The sequence below is a fragment of the Tenebrio molitor genome, chromosome 4, assembly GCF_963966145.1.
Source record: "Tenebrio molitor chromosome 4, icTenMoli1.1, whole genome shotgun sequence".
Classification (NCBI taxonomy): Eukaryota; Metazoa; Arthropoda; class Insecta; order Coleoptera; family Tenebrionidae; genus Tenebrio; species Tenebrio molitor.
Window position 1 is genome coordinate 22,384,033 of NC_091049.1, and position 23,428 is coordinate 22,407,460.

The 23,428-nt window shown below is 35.1% G+C and overlaps 2 protein-coding genes and 1 non-coding gene across 6 annotated transcripts; all 3 read right to left on the reverse strand.

Moving 5' to 3' along the window:
- Positions 1–8,856: 8,856 nt before the first annotated feature.
- ifc (delta4-sphingolipid-FADS-like protein ifc) lies at positions 8,857–21,191 on the reverse strand. 3 transcript variants are annotated; one of them, XM_069043946.1, is made up of 8 exons: positions 21,049–21,191; positions 20,553–20,702; positions 20,392–20,495; positions 20,105–20,281; positions 19,913–20,052; positions 9,698–9,911; positions 9,431–9,642; positions 8,857–9,375 (listed from the first exon to the last, which is right to left on the reverse strand). In XM_069043946.1, the coding sequence occupies exons 3-8, from the start codon at positions 20,471–20,473 to the stop codon at positions 9,235–9,237; spliced, it is 966 nt and encodes a 321-aa protein (XP_068900047.1). In that variant the 5' UTR covers positions 20,474–20,495; positions 20,553–20,702; positions 21,049–21,191; the 3' UTR covers positions 8,857–9,234. The 3 variants fall into 3 exon arrangements, with proteins under 3 accessions (XP_068900047.1, XP_068900046.1, XP_068900048.1); XM_069043945.1 differs by having other exon boundaries at positions 20,392–20,702; XM_069043947.1 differs by lacking the exons at positions 19,913–20,052; positions 20,105–20,281; positions 20,392–20,495; positions 20,553–20,702; positions 21,049–21,191 and adding an exon at positions 11,560–11,702.
- LOC138127868 (zinc finger MYM-type protein 1-like) lies at positions 11,661–13,808 on the reverse strand. Of its 2 annotated transcripts, none has more exons than XM_069043943.1 (2): positions 12,183–13,808; positions 11,661–12,125 (listed from the first exon to the last, which is right to left on the reverse strand). In XM_069043943.1, exons 1-2 carry the CDS (start codon positions 13,806–13,808, stop codon positions 11,661–11,663), a joined length of 2,091 nt encoding a protein of 696 aa, XP_068900044.1. The 2 variants fall into 2 exon arrangements, with proteins under 2 accessions (XP_068900044.1, XP_068900043.1); XM_069043942.1 differs by having other exon boundaries at positions 11,661–11,929; positions 11,981–13,808.
- TRNAT-AGU (transfer RNA threonine (anticodon AGU)) lies at positions 20,794–20,867 on the reverse strand. Its single transcript has one exon. It is a non-coding gene; the product is annotated as a tRNA-Thr (tRNA).
- Positions 21,192–23,428: the final 2,237 nt, after the last annotated feature.

Sequence of the window (23,428 nt, forward strand, 5' to 3'; positions counted from 1 at the left end):
CAGCAAAATATAGTAACATGTTAACTCATGTGCTGTGAAGGATATGACGATATGAGTATTTATTTACCTGGCATAGTTGGATTTCTCTCTTCGGAAAACTTTATTTAGGCAGAAAAATGTAACGATTTTCCTTGCAGTTCTTGTAACAATATTTAAAACTGTTTCACTTGGTATTCTTCCGAGTATCCGAGTGACCTTTATTTGAATGGTCGTCAAACAAGTAATTCCTAAGCGGATGGATTCTTCTCATCAGACTCTATCACGTAAACTCCATTTAATATAGGTGAGTTCACATTTAGACTGTTTCTGAAAAGAAATTCGAATAAACTTAAATGGCATTACAATCTGCATTCCTCGTGAATGCTGCAATGGGTTCTGTATACCTATGTATTTCTAAAATTGCTTGTCTGTCACACAGCCACCTTATAAAATGCTAAAATCGTCACACTCAAATCGGGCCGGAGATAAGGTTCTCATTATAAAAGGTAACGACAACGGTTGCGCCAATATTTCCATCTCACTTAATTTGGAGTCTATGCAAGTTAATCTGTTCGACACGATACAAATATCCCGTTAAATTGTGTATAGGTCTGTCTTTGTCACACTCACGGCATTTGTCGATATATCCTCTCTTTTAATTTGGAGTCTCAAAAGCCGGAGAACAACAAAAGCGCCACTTCGCTTGATTTGATGAGGTTGACAAACTTTGACAATCTCGGTACATACGTTCACTCAAAAAATCTCAGTGGCGTCCCAAGTTAACTGTACCTAGTCGTTTTTTATGATCACGATGGTAGGTACCTACTTATGCTCCAAAAGAAAAACTTTTCTAGGTACAAATGTATAAAAGAAACAACTTACCGGAAGAAGAATTCGTGTTAGGCACTATGAAGTAGGTAAGTACAGCAAACTGTTTTAGAGTACTAGCTTACGTAATAGTTATTTGTATCACTAGGCCAGAAACTGCACGTTTGCGAGCATGAGTACGGTTTACAGTACGAGTCGATAGACGAGTATTGTAAGTACGAATGCTCGCAAAACAGTTTCTGGGCGTGTGATACACAAAATTTTTCGTGCCGACTTCTGCGGATTTTTGTTAAATAGAAGTTAAAGCACTTGTTTTAATAATTGGTATTAGGGACTTTTTTTGTGTTGGCAACACTTACATTTAAACATTTAAATTTTAAAATCAACATCGCTGTTGTTTCCTGACATTTATTAAATTTAATTAATTTGTTTTGTTTTTGGCATTTTCCTGAAACATTTGTTCTAATAAATACACCAGCCCATATTCAAGAAGTTGCTCGAAACGTACTATGGCGGACAATAAATTTAGGCCGGCATATTTCTGACATTTCAAAAAAGTCAATACAAGCGACCATTTATTGTCATTATGACTGATGTGTCAGTTTGTCAAACTGGAGGTTTTCAAGCTGTTTGGCGTTTCCTTCGCCTTTTTCATAACTTACAGATCATGACGCATTAGCATAACTGATTTGTAGTAGCACTTCTCTCTGCTGCACGCTTCTTTTCCCAATTTAATTTTGATTATCGCTGTCACGATGACAAGAATGACAAAAATCGAAAATGGGGTTAGTTGAACATAATGCCAGCTTCACATTTTGATGTCAACTCAATGACAGGCCGGCCTAAATTTATTGTCCGCCATAGTAATTTTAATTAATTAATTTTAGTTAAATATTGCTTCTTTGTAGTTTGTACGTTGTTATAAATCGAAAAACATTTTTAACGAGCCATCCACAGAACAAACATTGACGTTTGATAGAATTCTGATAACAAATGCCAACCGAAACCGATGACAACTCGAAATCCCTACTTTTAGCCGGACTAGGCCGGCCATGCATGTGTTTCTGGACGATTTCGAGATCTGTAATTCACCAAATTCCGGCCGGAGGCACGAAAAATGTGTTACATTGTAATTTATTCAGTTGTATCGAACTATGCAATTAAAGTTAATAAATAACAGTATGTTAGATAACAAATCCTAGCCATGAAATTTATGTGGTGTTTTTTGCATGTACAATATGTACAGGGTATTTCACGTAATGAGCCCGGCAGATGTGAAAATGCAACCCACAATATGAATCCACGATAGCTTTGCTTCCAATAATTTTATTTGTCACAATTGACATTTACGAATAAATTAAAATACGACGCCGCAGACCAAAATAAACTGACAAAAAGTGTGTTAAAAAACATATTGGGTGTTTTTCTTTATCGGTCAAGCTTTAAAAATATTTCTTAGGCACCCTTAATGAAAAAAGTAATTTTACGTAGGTACTCCAAAACGGACGAAAAGTAACTCCTTTTCGGACGCTGACCGTGACGCCATCTATTGGTCTGTTTAATAAGTTAACAACGAAACCGACAAAACCGAATAAACCGACTAAAAACAAATGAATACTTGACAGTTAAATTTAACCAAAGTATTTTATTTGCCCAAAAAAGTGTTCTATCGTTTATTTTTGGCGCTTATTTGTTACATAATACCTAAGAAAATGGACGTTCATATGTAAATCGATAGAAACAGCGAAAGTCTTGAAGAAACAGAAACGTCTAATACAACAGCGAAAGTGATGAAATAAATGTCTAATACGCCGCCGGACATCGCAGATGTCACCATAAAATTATCTAAAGAAGTAATTGTATTGCAAAGAGTAAATTTCTCGTTTTGTGGGATAACTGATAAAAAATATAAAAAAATTGTTGCTTAACGTGTATTAATCAATTTATCGATCTATTTGAAAAAAGTAGATATAAAATAAATTTGTAATTTTTCCAATGATGTCTTTTGCTTTGTAGTTCCAGCGGTTGCCTAAAAAATTTAATGTGCACATCTGCCAAAAAGTGCTTTTTGTCCTCGCCTGTTTTTAAACCCAGACTCACACGAAAAAGAAGCACTTTTTGACCTTGGTACACAAATAACTATTTTCGATGGTTTATCGTGGAGATGAAAACGGTACGAATGTAGAAGATTGCCAATTTTTTTTTCACAACAGGATCTTTAGGAGCAGCGAGCGATAAGGAATCCTGAAAGCCTGGATTTCACTTCGAAGTATACGAATATTTACTATAGTATTGCCGTTATAACTTTTTATCTGCTCCGCCCACTAAAATGGACCAATCAGAATCAAAGCCAGATTCAATCTGTACAACTTTTCATCACATTTGCCACGTAAAAAAGTTAAGGTTAGAATTTTGCTGTCAAGTCCACAATTATTGTTTTAGGTTCTAAAAAATAAAATGTCATTAAGACAATTCAAATGTCAGGAATTTTTACGATGTAAATCAGATCGTCTTAACAACCTATTTGATTGGTAACTAAGAAAAAGAAATGGGCGGGGCAGATAAAATGTTACGTTGTCCTTAGTATAGAAATTATCTTATCAGGAGGTATTCCTATGTAAAAAAATACCTACATATTTTATTTTGATCTGGGCGACACGCATTATGCTGATTCGACATATTGCTGGTTTAAAGAGAAAATGCAACTTTCGTTTTAACATGGGCTATGAGTCATATCTGCGCAAACGACGAATATCGGTCTCAAGCAGGCGGAAAACATCGTCATTCGTTACGTTAGTTTCGTCTCTTTCTCGTCTATTTGCATGTAAAATAGTCGACGTTTTCAGTTTTCATTTACAGATTTTTCACTGGTTTATCGCAGATATTTCCAAGGTCATAGCCCGTGAGATAATACAACACCTCTTCAAAATTGACTTACCCAGTTGTCCAGTTTGTAAAGGCTTGATTAAAATGTTTTATACTGTTTAAACATCACACAAAACACGAATAGTACGCGAAAGGTCTTATATACACATTACATTACATTATTGCTTGAACGAAAATTCAAGTCTCCTAACTTGATCATCTGCAACAAATTTCTCTATGACTTTCTCACTGAAATTTGGTATTGCTTCGATCATTGAATGTTCTATGGATATCATCGCCAATGCTGTAAGTCGATCCTCAGATACCGTGTTTCTCAAATAAGACTTAATGTTGTTCAATGTTGAGAAACACCTTTCCGTTTCAGACGTGGTAATGGGAATAGTAACTAGAATTTTGAGTACTTTTGTAATTTCCGGAAATGCAATGTCTAAACCAAAAGAGTTTATGAAATTCAAGATTTTTAGACATCCAGTCATAGTTTCTTTTGTTAGTTCTGGTCTTGAGTAGAACACTTCTAGCTCCATTATTAAAACTCTTTTGTCGATCATGGTAAAAACTGTACAAAATTGCTCGATGTCATTCAATGGAAGTGTTTTCTTATATTCATTAAAACATTCCTGTTGAAATAATTTTGTTCCATATAAATATTCCTTGCAAGTAAAACGGTCTCTCACTTGACATACAATTGTATCGCAGACCTCTTTTGCTGATAAATTTAAATCGTCAGTATTTAATCTTCGCCGTTTGTTAGGTCTTTCTTCGTCAATTTTTAACGGGTCTTGCGAATCGTCAGATAGTGATGGCAAGTCATCTCGAATGTCTGTGATTGCTTTTTCGAAGCTATCTATGGCAATTTGAATGTTCAATGCATCGGCTTGAATTTGTTGCAACTGGCTGAATAAAATATCAACGTGAGGCATTATTTTTGAGAAAAAGCTCAACCAAAAGAAAAACGTAATGTCCTCAAACCAGTTAGCAAATCCTAAACTCAATGCAACTGTTTCCATGCTATACCTTTTCGGAACGCCCACTGCCATGTTTTCCAAACATTGTAAAATTTCCTCTTTATAGTTAAAAACTGTCTGCACAATTCGAGATTGGAACTTCCAACTCGTTTGGGACGGTCTGGGTACTCTCTTATCGCAGACTTGCTGTAGAGCTGCTCTTCTATCCGGAGAATGGGAGAAAAATCCTGCGATACCATTTAAATTTGCAAAAAACATTCTCACGCTAGGTATATTAGACACAGCTTTTTCTAACAATTTGTTAAGTTGGTGGGCGTAACAATAAATAAACTGTGCATTCTTGTACTTTTTTTTTATTTTAACATTAACACCCTCACATCCACGCGTAACAGCAGCTCCGTCGTATGTTTGGGCGATCAGTTTATCTGGACAATCTTCTATGATTGAATCGAGCTGTTGTAAAATACACTGAGACAAACCTTCCGCATTTTGGCTTTCTTGATACGCGAATCCCCAAAAACGTTCGTGAACTTTACCGTTTAGTTCGTAGCGAAAGACCAAAACTGTTTGTGCTTGAGATGAGACGTCAGTTGTATCATCTGCCATGAGGGACAAAAAAGATGATTTTCGTATTTCATCAGTGATATGTTGTCGACATACGTCCAGCATACACTGCAGAAGCTCGTTTTGTACAGTCTTCGAGGTTCCTTTGAACAGATGAGGTTCTTGCATGTGGCTGTTAAAAGCCGCATCAAGTTTTCTTGTATAATCTACGATCTTTAGGAATAAGCCGCTGTTTTTAGAGTCCTCTTTTTCACTGTGACCAGGCAGTGATAAATTGCACTGACCACACAAACGTAAAATATCTATAATTTTTGCAAGAATATATCTATTTTTCGTAACCTTCTCGTTGTGCTTTCTCATCTCTTCAGCTTCAGCACAAACAGTGCTCAAACAGGGTGTAATATTTGTTTTTCCTAATAACTGAAAACTCACAAAATTGTTTTTATGTTTTTTGGAACCCTCATGCTTCTTTATTTGTGTACTAAGATTTTTTAAATCACAGACACCTTCTCTGGTCCACTTATCGTCTCCACCAAACAGCAGGCACACAAAACAGAAAAATGCATTTGTTTCTTCACAACCACATATCCACGGCATTTTTTTGTAAACACTTTTATCAAACCGGCGGGTAAATGCACATTTGTTTTTGTATGGTCTCTGTTCTTGAGCAATGTTTAAATTCGGCACTGGTCGACCGCTTTGTATTAATTCAATTTTCGTTCCCATAGTCAACACATCAAAATTGAGTTGTTTTAAATCACCAACTTTCATTTTGTCAACGTTAAAAATTGCCGACGCGCGTCAAAACTCGTTTACAACGAAGCCTGTGAACGCTGGGGGGGGGGGGAGGTGGGAGCTGAGGCTCTGATTTCTCCTCCTACGGATCGTCGGGTCGGGTGAAGGTCAAACGTCTGGTTGTCATGCCAACGCAACTCTACGCTATGTTGATGCGGTAGCGGTATACGCGTTCGCGTTCGGAAGCTCCGCGATGGTCGCCTTCGCGGAGAATGAGTAATATTAAACTTACCGCTGATACAGTTCGATTACTACAACTTTATTTATTGACATAAAATAAATAACTATACTCAATTTCATATAAATATAAATGTGCATCTAAGCAAGCCATGAAAATCTGATTTTCTGTTGGTAGTAAAGCTAAAGCTAGTGACTTTAACATTGCTGATTTCAAAAGCAATGTTACGTCTTTTTACTGATTAAATTAAAGTAATTCTTATTTGTTTTTGTCTTTGTATTTTTACCAAGTAAAGATTTATTGAACATGACCTTCATAAATGTGACTTTTGTAATGTAACTAAATTAAAGGTGCTTTTACAAATGCACAGCTCACTTGATGAATATTTATATGAAATCAATTATAAATCAACAAATTCAATATCTTTGAATAAAAAATTGGGCATTGTTGCGCACGGAGAACGTGTACTATTGCGGGCAAAAAAAGTGTCTTGACTTTTAATGTGAAATAACCCTTATCTGATTCTAACCCTACTTTGAATTGATTGACGTTATCATTAAGTATTGTAATTGTAATTTAAGTAAATTAGCGTAAGGAAACATAACAGTAAGCACGTAGTGAATATTTATTTAATGTAAAGTCCCAATCAAAATCTACCTTTATCAAAAGAAGAGGGCATTTGGAAAAGGAAAATGGAGTATAAAATAAATGTTTAAACTGTCAGCTAGAATAGTGTAAAAAAATTAAAATAAAGCTTGAACTACATCGAATTTTTTAAAACTGACAGAAATTTGATGTCCCACTTTTTTTGCCCGCAATAGTAAGTAGGTACACAATTTCTTCTCCCGCTCGCACGTATTTGTAGTATCTACTTACATCCTTGTCAGATTTATTAATGATTTAACACGTTTTTCTGGATCACGTGCGTTTTGAAGCAATTTGTTTCGATTTGTTCGTTGTTTTGTTTGTAATGGAGTGACTAACCCAGTTTTCTCAAAAATCGCTTCATTCTTAAAAAAAATGACGTTTTTCTCTAATTGACGCATTTTTGCTCAATTTTTCGTTTTAAGGCGAGCTAAAAAGTACATTGTATTCAGAAGAAACGTCTCTACGGAGTGACTGTTGTGGTTTTTCCAAAAACAAATTAGACTGGAAGAAAAAACATGAACAAAAGTGTAAACAAAGTGGATAAAATTCGATTATTAGGCATCCCACCTCTCTTCTACGAGCAGTATAACGGGTGCTTTTTTAAATTTGGCGTCGATTGTGAATGCACTATACGGATAACAGATCAGGATCACGGATAAATTGTTTTAAATCTTTCGCTTTTACACTAGTAAAAAAACACCTTTTACAGTGCGTTCGTAAAGTTCACAATAAATTCGATAAAACCGTAAATACTTAAGTGCTACTAATTTTTGAGAAAAATCCTCGAAGCGGTCATCTTTGTTTTTAAAAAAGTGCATATTCTTAAGTAGGTACTTTACTTATGTGGATAGCTTTTCGTCATGACGTCATCAATAATTTTTTTAAATGACAACCCCCACTTCGAATCGAACAATAAATAACTGAGTTAGAGCGTGCGACGGCTTTAGTCAAAAATGTCACCTCTTAATGTGGTCCTAACCTAACTTTTGTCATTGAAGTTCAAAGACATACTTCATAATGTTGTGAAAAATTCAAAAAACTTTTCAATTGAACACTCGATACAAGTTCACACAATACAACAACTTTTTAAACATTGTACTTACTACATTTTTTTTTGGGATCGACTGTACATCCCAACAAATTAAATTAATAATAATCATAGCCATTACATAACGGGTGTTTTTTTTAATTTGGCGTCGAAGCAGGCGTTGAACTGTCGATTGTGAACGCACTATATTAAATCTTACACTTTTACACGAGTGGTGCGATCTCAATCGACCCTCCAACCGGTGACCGGTTACCTTCACCGTCCGACTTGATGCGATAGAATTTTGTTTTTCAATTTTTAAAGAGCGATTCCAGAAAAAATGTAATACATTACGCACCGCGAAAGTGTCTATGCTTGACTCGGACGCTTTGCGCCCTCGTATTCTTCACCAAGTCTCGTCGTCTGCAAACTATCACTTTCATGCCTTGTGATGATATACTATTGTATTACTAGTTCACAAACTGTACGTTTGCGAGCATGAGTACGGTTTGCAGTACGAGGCGCTGCCGAGTCTTGAAAGTACGAACGGTCGCAAATTAGTTTCTAGACGTGTGATATACACGATTTTATGCGCCGACTTTTCAATTTATTAATTGCGGAAATAAATGGAAACATGTTTCTGGTTCGTTTTTTCGGCACGTATTACAGCAAAAAAATTATTCTTTTGTCCACCTTATTTTTTGTCTTTTTTAAATAAGTAATACATTTCAATTAAACCATCGTTTTGTTTTAAAAACAGACCACTTGAATAGTCACCGGGTTGAGTATGTCTTATTATTAATTCATACAATTCACACCAGATGTCTCACTGATAAATGGACTCGCCAATACAAAATGCAAAGTTTTACATCTATTTCTAAATGAAACCAGTTCTAATATGAAAATCCACTTTGTAAATGTTTTGTAAGTAAAACATCTTACATAACCACTATTTTTATTTCCCTTAGATCTGTTTCGTAACACAATTGATCGTTTAAAAATATTTCATCTTTATTTACATTAAACATAGTAAGAAATAGATAATAGAATAATGTGCATAAGTAAACAATGAATAGTTACAACACTCCACACACAGTAACATTCAAACTCAATAATTTAATAATAAGTGTGCGACATTTCTGTCTCATAATCCACAAGTCAATCACTGACATACACAAGAGTTTAATTGTATTTGAGATCATCGAAAAATATCAAAATTTTGAAAGTAATACATTTTGTCCACAATAAATTAATTTAAGGATGCTGATCCTCGACGAAAATTGCTTACGAGTACAATATTTCGATGAGACAATATCAAGTGATTGAGATATTTCCATGTTTTATAATTTTGAAGTTACGTCAGTTTACGACTCTAGTCCTTTGGCTTTACGCTTCATTCTGGCGTAAGGACCCACATCGGGGTCCATCACGAAATCGTACAGTACTGCAGTCCACGAATTGTGTTGGGGCAAATTGTCGTAGAACTCGGGGGCGATCTTCTTCACCTGAAACCCAAAATATAAAATTTCTTCGAAATTTCGAAAACCGCTGCAAACTTACATCAGGCAGACGCGACCCCGGAACGTAGGGAAAGTCGTGGTGTTCGTTGTGGTACCCCACGTTGAACGTGATCCAATTGAGGGGGCCGTAGTAACTGTACGTTTCGTAGCCTTTCTTGAACATGTAGTGCTCCGAAACGAAGTGTCCGGCTACCGGGTGCAAACCCATGGCCATAACAGACCCGAAAATCAGGTAGCCCAGGACTCGTCCTCCTAAAAATCTACATTTTCGATTTCGTCTGAAAAATGTTCTTTGAACGTCGCTTACCGAAGAAGTACACCACGATGGCATCGAAAATCAGTTGTATCACAGTATTGACAAATTCGAGAGTCGTCGGTTTCTTGGGGTACGTTACTAGAGGCCTAAAAGCGTAAAAGAAGGGCTGCAGCATCACCCAGATGAACTTTCCGAATGTTGTGCAGAACAGTTTGGCTTCGAGGTAGGTTGGAATGTCAGTGTCCTTGATCTCGTCGCCTTGGTACTGCAATCGAATTACAATCAGTGGTAAATCAGTTGCGCCAGCACCGAATAAATCTTCCTTGACAAATTAATACACTTTCAAATTGTTTTGCTTCGATGGCTTTTTTTTTGTACCAGTAGTCACTAGAGACAAGCTGCAATATTTTGCGATAATACAGCGATATCTACATACTATCAAATTAAAAATCAGTTTAAATAAATACACCTTGACGGTATTTTGTTACAAAATATACTGTAGAAATAATCTTGAAATTTGCTTAAAGTACTGATCAAACTAGAAAGTTTGTTTGCTTTGATTGTTTACATAATTTGTTTTAAAAATAAACACTGACAATAATTAATCAAAATGTTTGAATCGATACTGGCCGCTAAGAAAGTTTCAAAAACACGACTTTTTAGGCACCCTTAATGAAAACGGAGGCACTTTTTCGGACGCTGACCGTGACGCCATGTGTTGGTCTGTTTAGAAGTTAACAACGAAACCGAGTAAACCGACGAAAAACAAATGAATATTTGACGGTTAAATTAAATAAAAGTGTTGCATCGTTTATTTCTGGTGATTATTTTGTGCAAAACAAGAAAATGAACGTTCACATAATCGACAGCAACAGCGAAAGTGATGAAGAAATGTCTAATACAACAGCGAAAGTGATGAATACGCCGCCGGACATCGCAGATGATAATCGCAGTAATTGTCCTGTCACCATATATTACGTAAATAAGTAATTGTATTGCAAATACATAGGAAATTTCTCGTTTTGTTGGAAGTTGATAAAAAATACAAAAAAAAAATTGTAACCAACTAACTACATATTAATAAATTCATCTATTTGAAAAAAGTACATATAGTTTGCTCAATTCTAAATTTCCACCATCTGTTGAATTATGTTGGCAAAATAAAAATATTTCTAAATTGGGGATTCTTAATAACCAAAGTTGGCAATATAATTATTTCACAAACATGATTCGAAAACATTAAAATTAGTTCATAAGTTTATTTTGCTTTTAGAATTTGATTTTCTACCTACTTACTTGCTGCATTTTAAAAAAGGTTTTCGTTCTTTTCCTTTATTCTAAAATTTTGAGTTGTAAAAATCTGACGCATTTTTCACCAAACAGTGTTGCCGGTTGTATTTCCAACGTAGAATGCAGTGTTGGTGGAAATTTAGAATTGAGACAGACTTTAGATACCAAATAAATTTGTAATTTTTTCAATGATATCTTTTGCTTCGTAGTTCGTGCGTTTGCCTAAAAAATTTAATGTGCACCTCCCCCAAAAAGTGCCTTTTGTCCTCGCCTATTTTCAAGCCTCGGCTAGAAACCCAGACTTATTAATAAGGAATTCTGACAGTTGTGACTCGTTGACGAGGGAGGTTTCTGTCACATGTAGAGGTCTTGGATTTTCTCATGGGCTACGGCTCATATCGGCGCAAACGACGACTATCGGTCTCAAGTAGGCGCTACAAACCGACCAGAAAACATCGTCATTCGTTACGTTAGTATCGTCTCTCTCTGTCGCTCATTCGTATGTAAAATAGTCGACGTTTTCATTTACGGATTTTTCACTGATTTATCGCTCCGCCTTCGCGCAGATATTTCCAAGGTCGCAGCCCATGAGAGAATCCAACACCTCTACGAAACTGACTTACCCAGTTGTCCAGTTTGTAAAGGGTTGATTAAAAATGTTTTATCACGCAAGAATAGTACACGAAAAGTATTATATACACATTATATTACATTAGAAGTTTATTTATTGTTTGAACGAAAATTCCTGTCTCCTGACTGGGTCATCTGCAACAAATTTCTCTATGACTTTCTCATTGAAATTTGGTATTGCTTCGATCATTGAATATTCTATTGATATCATCGCCAGTGCTGTGAGTCGATCCTCAGATATCGTGTTTTTCAAATAAGACTTAATGTTCTTCAATGTTGGGAAACACCTTTCCGCCTCGGGCGTGGTAATGGGAATAGTAACTAAAATTTTGAGTACTTTTGTAATTTCCGGAAATGTAACGTCTAAACCAAAAGAGTTTAGGAAATTTAGTATTTTCAAACATCCACTCATACTTTTTTCTGTTACTTCTGGTCTCGAGTAGAACACATGTAGCTCCGTTATTAAAGCGTTTTTGTCGATCATGGTAAATACTTTACAAAACTGTTCGATGTCTTTCAATGGAAACGGAAGTTTTCTTTTATATTCTTTAAAATATTCCTGTTGAAATAATTTTGCTCCATAGAAATATTCTTTGCAAGTAAAACGGTCTCTTACTTGAAATACAATTGTATCACAGACTTCTTTCGCTGATAAATTTAAATCTTCAGTATTTAATCTGCGTCGTTTTTTAGGTCTTTCTTCAATTTTTAACGGGTCTTGCGAATCGTCAGATACTGATGGCAAGTCATCTCGAATATCGGTGATTGCTTTTTCGAAGCTATCTATGGCAATTTGAATGTTCAATGCATCGGCTTGAATTTGTTGCAACTGGTTGAATAAAACATCAACGTGAGGCATTATTTTCGAGAAAAAGCTCAACCAAAAGAAAAACGTGATGTCCTCAAACCAGTTAGCAAATCCTGAACTCAAGGCAACTGTTTCCGTACTGTACCTTTTCGGAATGCCCATTTCTATGTTTTCCAAACATTGTAAAATTTCCTCTTTATAGTTAAAAACGGTTTGCACAACTCTGGATTGAAACTTCCATTTCGTTTGGGACGGTCTTGGTACTCTCCCATCGCACACTTGCTGTAGAGCTGCTCTTCTATCTGGCGAATCGGAGAAAAATGATGCGATACCGTTTAAATTTGCAAAAAAAATTCGCACGCTAGGTATATTAGACACCGCTTTTTCCAACAACTTGTTAAGTTGGTGCGCGTAACAATACATAAAATGTGCATTCTTGTACTTTTCTTTAATTTTAACGTTAACGCCCCCCTCATATCCACGCGTGACAGCACCTCCGTCGTATGTTTGGGCGATGAGTTTATCTGGACAATCTTCTAGGATTGAATCGAGCTGTTGTAAAATACACTGAGACAAACCTTCCGCGTTTTGGCTTTCTTGATACGCGAATCCCCAAAAACGTTCGTGAACTTTACCGTTTAGTTCGTAGCGAAAGACCAAAACTGTTTGTGCTTGAGATGAGACGTCAGTTGTATCATCTGCCATGAGGGACAAAAAAGATGATTTTCGTATTTCATCCGTGATATGTTGTCGACATACGTCCAGCATACACTGCAGAAGTTCGTTTTGTACAGTCTTAGGGGTTCCTTTGAACAGATGAGGTTCTTGCATGTGGCTGTCAAAAGCCAAATCAAATTTTCTTGTATATTTTGCGATCTCCAGAAATACACCTCTGTTTTTAGAGTCCTCTTTTTCATTGTGACCGCGCAGAGATAGATTGCACTTACCACACAAACGTAAAATATCTATGATTTTTCCAAGAAGGTATCTATTTTTCGTAACCTTCTCGTTGTGCTTTCTAATCTCTTCAGCTTCACCACAAACAGTGTTTAAACAGGTTGAAACAATTGTTTTTCCTAATAACTGAAAACTGACGAAATTGTGTTTATGTTTTTTGGAACCCTCATGCTTCTTTATTTGTGGAACAAGCTGTTTTAAATTATTCATGCCTTCTTTACTCCACTTATCGTCTCCACCAAACAGTAGGCACACAAAACAGAAAAATGCATTTGTTTCTTCACAGCCACATATCCACGGCGTTTTTTTATAAACACTTTTATTAAACCGCCGGGTAAATGCGGCTTTGTTTTTGTATTGTTTTTGTTCTTGTACGATATTTAAATGCGGCAGTGGTCGACCGTTATTTTTTAACGCAATTTTCGAGTCTAGAGTCAATACACCAAAATTGAGCTTTTTCAAATCACTAACTTTCATGTTTGAACGTTAAAAGTGTAAAAAACTACCGACGCGCTACAAAACTCGTTTACAACGAAGCCTGTGAACGCAGCACGCTACGGCTATGGCTCCGACTTCTCCTCCCACGGATCGTCGGGTGAAGGTGAAACGTGTCGTTGCCATGGCAACGCAACTCTACGCTGCATTCATGCAGTATACGCGATCTCGCGATAGGGGGCTCTTCGGTGGCCGCCTTCGTTTATGGTTCTCGATAAAAATTAAGATAACGACAACTCATTCCTCAATTTTGAAACTGCAAACTAAAAGAGAGGACATTATCGATAAATGCCGTGAGTGTGACAAAGATATACAGCATTCACGATTGTGATTTGCCATAATAAATCTATTTTAGGTTATAATTGAACCAAACACTGTTGCCAGTTCGCTACATTTTTAAAATAATTGAACCAAGGATTGAACTTGATTGAACCCATTAGGAAGAATAATCTCAAATTTTTATTGAAATGAAACTTACATACAGGTGTTCCAGAGTTGCGAAAAAGCTCCATAACTTGTTTGTTATTAAAGATATCAACTTTTCCTTTTTTCTAGATGATAGCTACCGTGCGATCAAATACAAAAAAAATCAGAGTAGGCGAAAATGGTGGTTTGAACCAATCAAAGCATCAGAATAGCACAATCCAGGTAACTCGATTTTTTTTAAAAATGATCGCACGTTACTACACATTCAGAAAATATTGCGGTATATATACAGAATGTCCCAATATTATAAAAACACTAAAGTTATGTTTTTTTTTAATGGAACCTACCCAGTTTGATATCATTTTTGAATTCTATGCTAAATTATGAATCAAATCAGGTCGTTTTTACTTATATATCTGCCACAAGGTTGGTAGAACTGACTAATTTGTACAGGATGATTAATCTTTTACCGCCGGTGGCAAAATGGCCCTTAAGAATTGAGAAAAATTTATGAAATTTACAGATCTGATTTGTCGAAAAATTTACTTTCGGCCGGTATAATTTATTTCAAAATTTGTTTTTATGAACGGATATTTATAAAAAACTGTTTTTAAAAAAATTTCATGTTTAAATTGTTGCATCAGAATGTGGCTAATGGCGTATAAAATCAATATCTGCAATCCGTTTCGAAAAATGTTTGATAGTTTTTAAATTAAATCGATTTTAATGGAAAAATTGCTTTTATTGGTACTCGTTGGCTTTTGGTGTGGTAAATCTTCTTTAACAATGACTACCCTGCAAAGGCTGTATGACACGATGCTAAATTTTGTAGAAAATTTGTTAGAAAATGAGAGAGACCCTCGATCAGGACCAATGAACGATCAGGATCATAGTCTGTCTTTGTCAGATCCTGATCGTTCATTGGTCCCCTCTCATTTTCTAACAAATTTTCTACAAAATTTAGCATCGTGTCATACAGCCTTAAAACTGACCTGCTTAGGTGAATTTGTTCGATTTTACAAATAGCACAACTCTATTCTAGGTAGTTATTTTTTCATACTATGTTGGTAACTATAAATTGTGACATTTATTTGATTCAAAATAAAATTCAATTGATTTGAATTTCGTTCAAACTGTTTTATTATTGCGCAGAATAAACACTTAACCTCAAAATTACAATTCTCACCAAATTTTACAGTAGACAGCGTTGCCGATAGTAATTATCGAGGAAAATGCGACGTTAGTGGTTTTTTGATTTTTGAATGGACTATAGTTAGGTATCAAAAACGGAGGAATGAATTTGCAGAAAAACCAAGAAAGCACGAAAGAACACAATTGTGTTCTTTCGTGCTTTCTCAAAATTTTAAAATAAATTTTCAAATATTGATAGCACCATGCACTGCTGTCAAATGTCAAAAGCAGACGCAGGTCATGTCGATTTCTTGATTTTGACTAATCTCATCGGACTATAATTAAAAAATGGACTGTAGTTGGTATTGAAAAGTGTTTTGAAAATTATTTAATTTGATGTGTCATTTATTCAAGTTGGATAAACCATAAGCAAGTGCAAGATACAGCGTCAAAGGTTTTTCGTCAATCACCCGGTATGCGTCTTCCCAACACAAATGATTAGCCATCCTTGTATTATACAGGGTCTCCCAGAACTGGCGGACCAAAATAACACGGTGAAATCATTATCTTCTGGCAATAATAGGAAAAATATTTTAAAAATTACCTTAAAAAATTATATTGATAACTATCGAAACAAATTTGATTGTTGCAAAGACATTATAATTGAATATTATGTCATAATAAATTATTTCTGACAATTCTGACAAGTCATTAAACACGCGTAATGTTTACCGCTTCAGAATATTTTGATATGCTTGTCTTATATGGACAGTGTGATGAGAGTGCCACAGTTGCTCCTCAGGAGTACGCAGTTCGTTTTCCCAATAGGGAACATCCTAGCAGAAATACTATAACCTGAAAAATACTATAACCTGAAAAATACTATAACCTAAAAACTTCCGTCATTGCACAAACAATGCGGATACCCAATAATGCATATGCATTATTTGAAATGTATCCATAGTTACAAATAAAGCAGGAAAACTAATTAATAGGTAACTTAACATCAACAACAGCATTGGTCAGTTTAAATTGCTTCTTTCCTAATTAATATTTAAGATAAATTTTTTTGAACATTTTTCCTATTATTCCCAGAAGATGATGAATTCACCGTATTATTTTGGTCCGCCAGTTCTGGGAAACCCTGTATTAATTTAGGAACACTGATAGAATCGTTATTTAAAGACAATTACATATTTTCGAAATGTTATTATGTATTAACAAAAAACGTGGTGGTGTAATGTTAATTGCATAACATCAGTTTTTGTTTTGCTACAATTTTAGGTGGAAATATGTAAATTACCCCCCAAACCAATGCGATTCCCTGTTGATAAATACGTCCATGTTAAACTACATTTACGTCATCCATGTAATTATCAAGATAACAAAAGTTAAATAATCGCAAACTTAACGTTAAGCACGTTTTGATGCACGCATTTCAAAACGAGAAATTCGACCGTTATTCATTAAATTTTTAAGTTTAAACATTATTGAGGTTTTTTTGTCAAAGAGTATACCTTCATAATCATTGCATATAATTTTTTTGAAGTTTGTTCTATTACGTCAGCTGCGAGCGTGTATTATACGAAGGATAGGAAAAATGAGGATAGCTTGGTTAAGCCATATTTAAAAACCAATAACACGTTTTTTGACATTTTCTTGCCCTTGGGTTCTTTTTATTGTTATACTGGCCAGGTTTCGCCAAGGCTGCACAGTTAATTTGCCTATCTTCTTCAAATTATACAGGGTGTTTTCGAAGTTGACGCGTTCCTTTTAACATGTTGTAGTATGCGTTGTTCTAAAGAGTTTTAGCCAAAATCACCTTAGTAAAATGTCTACGGCAATGAAGATACAATAATTTTTTTTTTGAAATTTTTGATACCGGTCCTGCTCAAATTTTGCGGATTTGTTAGAAATTAGAATTGACAAAAAAAATCAAATGAGCATGGACGTTAGTCAAAAATACTGTCACAGTTTTAATCTAATTGGTCGGAATGGCTTTATTGTTATGAAAATAATGAGCTCACACATATGTTGCTAATGGATGGGCAATGTTATCACGTTATCAGAATGCAATTGCGGCGTCCAGAGAGTACGCAGAGCGATTTCCGGAAAAATCCTGGGCCATGTCAGTTATTAGTCTAGTACACCGGAGAAATAGACAGGACCGGACTCAAAATTTTAGAAAACAATAAAAATATACAATCAATTATCTCCGTTAATACAAATATGTTACTAAGAAGATTTAGGCTAAAATTCTTAAGAATAATGTATAGTACCTTGTGTTACAAGGAACGTCTCAACTTCGAAAACACCCTGTATAAAATTTAAATAAAAAATCAATAAAAAAGTGAAATAAAGAATACGTGCTTCGTATTTTTTTATATATTTTGCATTCTCCCCCTACGAACGTATAACTTTCTATTTTAATAAGGCGGTTGAAAGCGAAAGTAAAACATGCTAGGGGATCGGTTGCTAGCTATGAAAAACTCTTGTGCCCTGGACGACAAAAAAGGAAAAATGTCAAAAACATCATTCGTTGCACACCATTTAATGAAATTTTCATAACCTTGATTGTACCTACCTATGCATTTTAAACTAAATTATGACCAAGTATTCAACGACAACGATTTTTGATAAACGTCATAAAATAATGTTTTTGTATTGTTACAAAAGTAACGTTAACAACAAGCCAGGTTATACTAATTTTATTATAATAACTGAATCATTGTATTTTATATGTTAATAACCTCGGCTACGTTTACGCTTCGCCTCGGCCATTTAAAAACACCTCGCACATAAAAGTAAATTTTCGCAGCTTGTAATGTAAATAACTATTTTATACCTATGCACTTACATAACAAAAGTACAACAAAAAAAGTTAAAAAACGCTACTATCGTCTATGCGCTCCATTTTGCGCTAAACATTGTCGGCATCTTTGCGCAATCCTATGTTTATTATTTGTCATTTGTTTTTTCAGCTAACTTAATTTGGTTATTACACTGTAACGCAATGCATTTTGACAGCTTCTCGCTTGGTGCTCGTCATTTGTGCCGAAATAAGGCATTCTTCTGCAACTCGTGCTTATTTTCACAATAACAAAAGCATTCGCCAGCTCGGTTTTTTTTTAATAGTTCCTGTACAGAGCTTCAAATATGTAACAGAAAAGTGTTGAGGCAGACGAGTGTGAAGAACCAGCGAAAAAATAAAGACATACTTATTTTGTTCATAAACAGCACAAGATACTCGGCGGGTGTTTTAGTGTCACCAAGACATTCCTAAAATTTATTCGCCTCCGTAACGACCAGACTTGAGTATCGTTGAACATTTATGGGTCGAGCCGAATCGAACCCAAACGAAAGGAACCGAGTCAAAATGATTCAACCAGATTCAACTGAGCAATCCAGTCAATCGGTTCAGAAGTAAATACAACGTGTTCAAATATTTGGGGAAATTTCGTACAAAATTTGTAGATATTTCTCCGCGAATTTTTTAAATTTCAGATACAGCTTTTTTATTGCATTTTGATTTTTGTACATTGTTATTTGTTCGTTTTAAAAATTGTTTCATAAATAAACGTGAGTTCACTGTCTCCCAAAAACACAAATATGTATACTTAATTTTATTTATTATCTCTAAAAAGAATATGAAACAATCTATTTGTCTAGATAATATACAGAGCGTTCCATTTAAAAATCTGAAATTATTCAAGTTGAAAATTCTAAAACTAAACTGACTGCAGAGCATTCACGATTATCCCAAAACACCAACAACTTAAAAAAAAAAACTTTCTTGGTCCAGTTTGGTCCAGATGATGTTATCATTACTGTAGGTGTAAACAGCCAAACTGGTTACTCTCTTTATTAGTTTATTACACCACTCAATACATTATTGCTTTAGTAAACCTTTACGACTATCTACAATCTTTATATGCGGAAAAACACGTCGAGCGTTCAACATTTGGAGCAAATCAAAATGCGCTAAACTCGTCACAAATTATTTACTCTTAAATGGAAAAAGTATGATGTAACACTCCCAATTTTTTGGCCTCTTTTGAGGCAATCGATCGCAAAAGATTACCGATTTTAATGGCCACAGACGCACTTACGGAAATTTATCACTGCTCATTCTGATAAACAATTGTTTGCAAATTGTTATGGCTAGTACCAATACCTACATAATAAATATTATCAGCATTTTAAAATTCCCAGGCAGTTGTTAACGTCACAATCAAACTATATCTACAATCAAAGTTTTTATGTAATAGTCAAGATAACACAGCACTGAGTTTGCAATATCCTGCATAACTATAATCTGGGCAGTTGAAGGAAACATTCTGAAGCAGTCTTTCAGTAACACAAGAAGGTTACAGACTTCAATTTTGCCATTCTGTTTTTGTTATTTATAACTTAAGATGAGTAATGTGCAAGATAAGAGATTACTCAAAATTTAAGCTTGGTCAATGTTGATCAATTAATATTAATAACAAGTGCAAATAAAATCTTGGTACATTTTAATGGAATCTTACCTTATGGTGCTCCAAGTGATACTTCCTAAAGCTGATGGATATGGGGATGCCGATTGGGAGATTTGCAAAGAAGCCAAACATTTTGTTCCACATGGGTCTGCCATGCCCGAATGCTAAATTATGCGAGATTTCGTGAACAGCTGCAATGGGACGCCAATTACACCCAATTCCCCACAAACGGGGTTTACTTACCCAGCATCAACGAATGGTTGATCACGCCTCCAAAACAATATCCAACTAAAAATATAGCAGGCCAAGATCTGTCTTTCATCACAAACAGCATGACAAACTGGATGAGGACCATCAACGTGACCACCCATTTGAAGTTGGGGTCGTACCCGAATAACTTTTTGATTTGTGGGTATTTCTCTGCAAAGGAAAGAGTCTTGCTTCAAATCCACACATTTCGTACCAGGAAGTGCGATACGTGCTTCGCAAATTGAAATAACGCCGTATTACCAGCGGAATCAGATTCTAACCTAAAATAATTTTTCGCCGGCTGGCGTGGGGCTCCTCGGTGTAAACCCACTCGAAGTCGGTCCTCGACACACGTTGTCCCATCTTCGGCTCGCGAAAAACACCACTTGAATACAATCGAATTTACTTATTATCACATTTTGTGTTAATCGGTAATAATTACGATTACGTCACTGTCAATTTTGACAGCTGGTCAGCGATCGTCTCTTGTTTCGGATTAATGGCACGTAACGAGACGTTGCCACATCGGTGCCTAACCTTACACTGAACTATTACTCATGCAGGAAGCAACTGTGTGTACTTAAGTGATTATCTGCAAATAAGTAACGTCACGTGATTTGTTTGGATAACGATTAAAAATACTTTTGGCGGGGAAAAAAGTAAAAAATGTGCGTGCGATACACAGGCCCCGGTGGGATTCGAACCCACGATCTCCTGTTTACTAGACAGGCGCTTTAACCAACTAAGCCACGGCGCCGCTGTTTCGGCTTTTATGGATTTTGAATTTCAGCACCATCAGACACGTTCTTCTGCATCTATTGGTCGAGAGCATTGAAATTGGTGATAAACGTTATCATGGAGATTTGTTGTGTTTACATTGGTCTTTACTGCAGTCGTGGTGCACGATTTTGGTGTTTGGGAGTTGAAAAAGCACTCACCTTGACGTGGACGAGGATTTGCTTGAGTTGCCGAAAAAGTGATAAGACTGGCTGCGATTCGACTTTATACATAAATAAATCCTGATTAGATTGCGCACAGACAATGGAGCTGTTATCTGTGTAATGTTGGTACTGTGCAGACGGGCTTATGATTATGAATGGGTTAGATATGGCGACGATTTGTTTTACTTTTTATCATCAACGTGAGTGCAGTAACGTAGGTAGCGGATTATTTTTACAATGTTTTATGTGGAAAGATGACGAATGTAATACAGACTAAACAGATAAGTAGAAATTTAATGACTGCCTGTTGAATACTTTAGTTTTCCATTGTATAAAACCTATTCTAACGTTCTACTTATCTACTCTGAGAAGTGTCACAATATAAAAATTTCTAAAAATTGTTTTTTGGCATCCTCAACTCTGAATAACATGTTTACACATTTTGAACAGCTACGGTATATTGATTTTTACACACCAACCAAACTTTCTGTCATTTTACCGCACGGAGTGTGTAAACTAACACGAAAACTTTAAGCTTTCAGGGACCTCCAAAAAAACTATTAGCTTATCATAAATAAAGTCCATTTATATTAAGACAAGATACCGCTACCATTGATCCGTTCAGTTTTCAAAATAAACATATTAATTTAATTGTTTTCGTCTCAAGTCTGATGGCGTCATCTTGTGGTGTAAATCGTAAGCATGTCAGTTTAATTAAAGTAAATTAAATTTTATCACGAAATTCATAAGCAGCGATTAGCATTACTACTTTTGTTACCATTATTGACTGGAAATTTCTTTCCTGTGAAAATGTTGACATTTTTTCAAATATTTGTGTTCTTTTTTTACATGAATGTAGAACTACATAATGTACCTACAGTACTTATAGAAGTTTTTAAATGTTGTAATAAATTTACAATCGATAAAATTCAGCTATTTCAGAATATTGAAACTGATAATTATTATGTAACCCTTCTGTCGATGATTGAAATTTATATCTTTGATAACAATCAGTGTTGTTTTAAATATGAGTGGAAATGCTGCAGATGCTGCAAGTTGATGAAGAATTTCAATTTAAAATGCGATAATTACGTTTCAATATTAACCCTCCCAAATGGGCCTCTGAATAAAAATTTAATTATCTCGAGCCAGCAATTAAAAGTGCATTAAAAATCAATTTATATCAAGATCGATTACTTCCCGATACTGAAATGTGGTAATCATAAATTCATATAATGATATTTTACTCAACCTTGGTTTAAATTAAATTTTATTGACACTAGATAACTGTTTTAACTAAAGATTTTTGTTTTCAAAATTATTTGCTGCACTTTAACGACCACTTTTGAAGTACCTACGATTAGATAATTCTACATGAATAAATGGAGTTTGTCGGATAAAGTCATAAAAATAAAAAAATTTTCATTGTTAAGCAAATTTTTTATTTTACCTTCGTTGTGTCAAAATTTGTTTACTCGTACTACTGAAACAAAATGAAGTTTGATCTTTATCATTATTCTCGTGTCAAAAATGGATTACTCCCTAGAATTCGAACTTTTAGGGAAATAACGTTTTTCATGTTGTGTGTAACTAGAATTTTCAAAAGTTATTTTGAATGCCTAAGGTTGGTTACTTTGAATTGAGAGATTAAATCCAAATAAATATGCCGCCAGTAAACAAAATGATTGTGAAACGAAAAATCATCTATCACTTAGCGAGAAATTAGTCATTTGCAACTGTTAGAATTAATTTGTTGTCTTACATTTTTGGGATATCTTTTGTTTGTCACCAGAAACCACATAGCCTCCAACCTAACCAAATTTATGGCAACCTAGTAACGAATATCCCTAAATCCTAGGGAGTAATCCATTTTTGACACGAGAGTACTTCATTTTAATGAAATAATTATAATGTTACAGGTTTTTCAAACAATTATAATAACTTATGAGTGAAGTTATTAGAAACTATTTTCTTTCTCAAAATAGTAACATTTTTTGGTTTAAGTGGAACGTTGCTGAAATAGTTTAGTGCCCTTTTAGGCACCCTTAATGAAAAAGGTCATTTTACGTAATCCCATGCGGACGAGAAGTAACTCTTTTTTGGACGCACTTTTTCGGAAACACTTTTCTGACCATGGACTGTGGCGCCAGCTGTTGGTCTGTTTCGTAAGTTAATAACGACACCGACAAAACCGAGTGCACCGACTGAAAACATATATCTATTAACTAGTTAATAGATATATGACTGAAAACAAATGAACATTTGACAGTTAAATTTAACCAAAGTATTTTATTTACCCGAAAAAGTGTTGTATCGTTTATTTCTGGTGCTTATTTCGTGCATAATAAGAAAATGAACGTTCATATAATTGATAGCA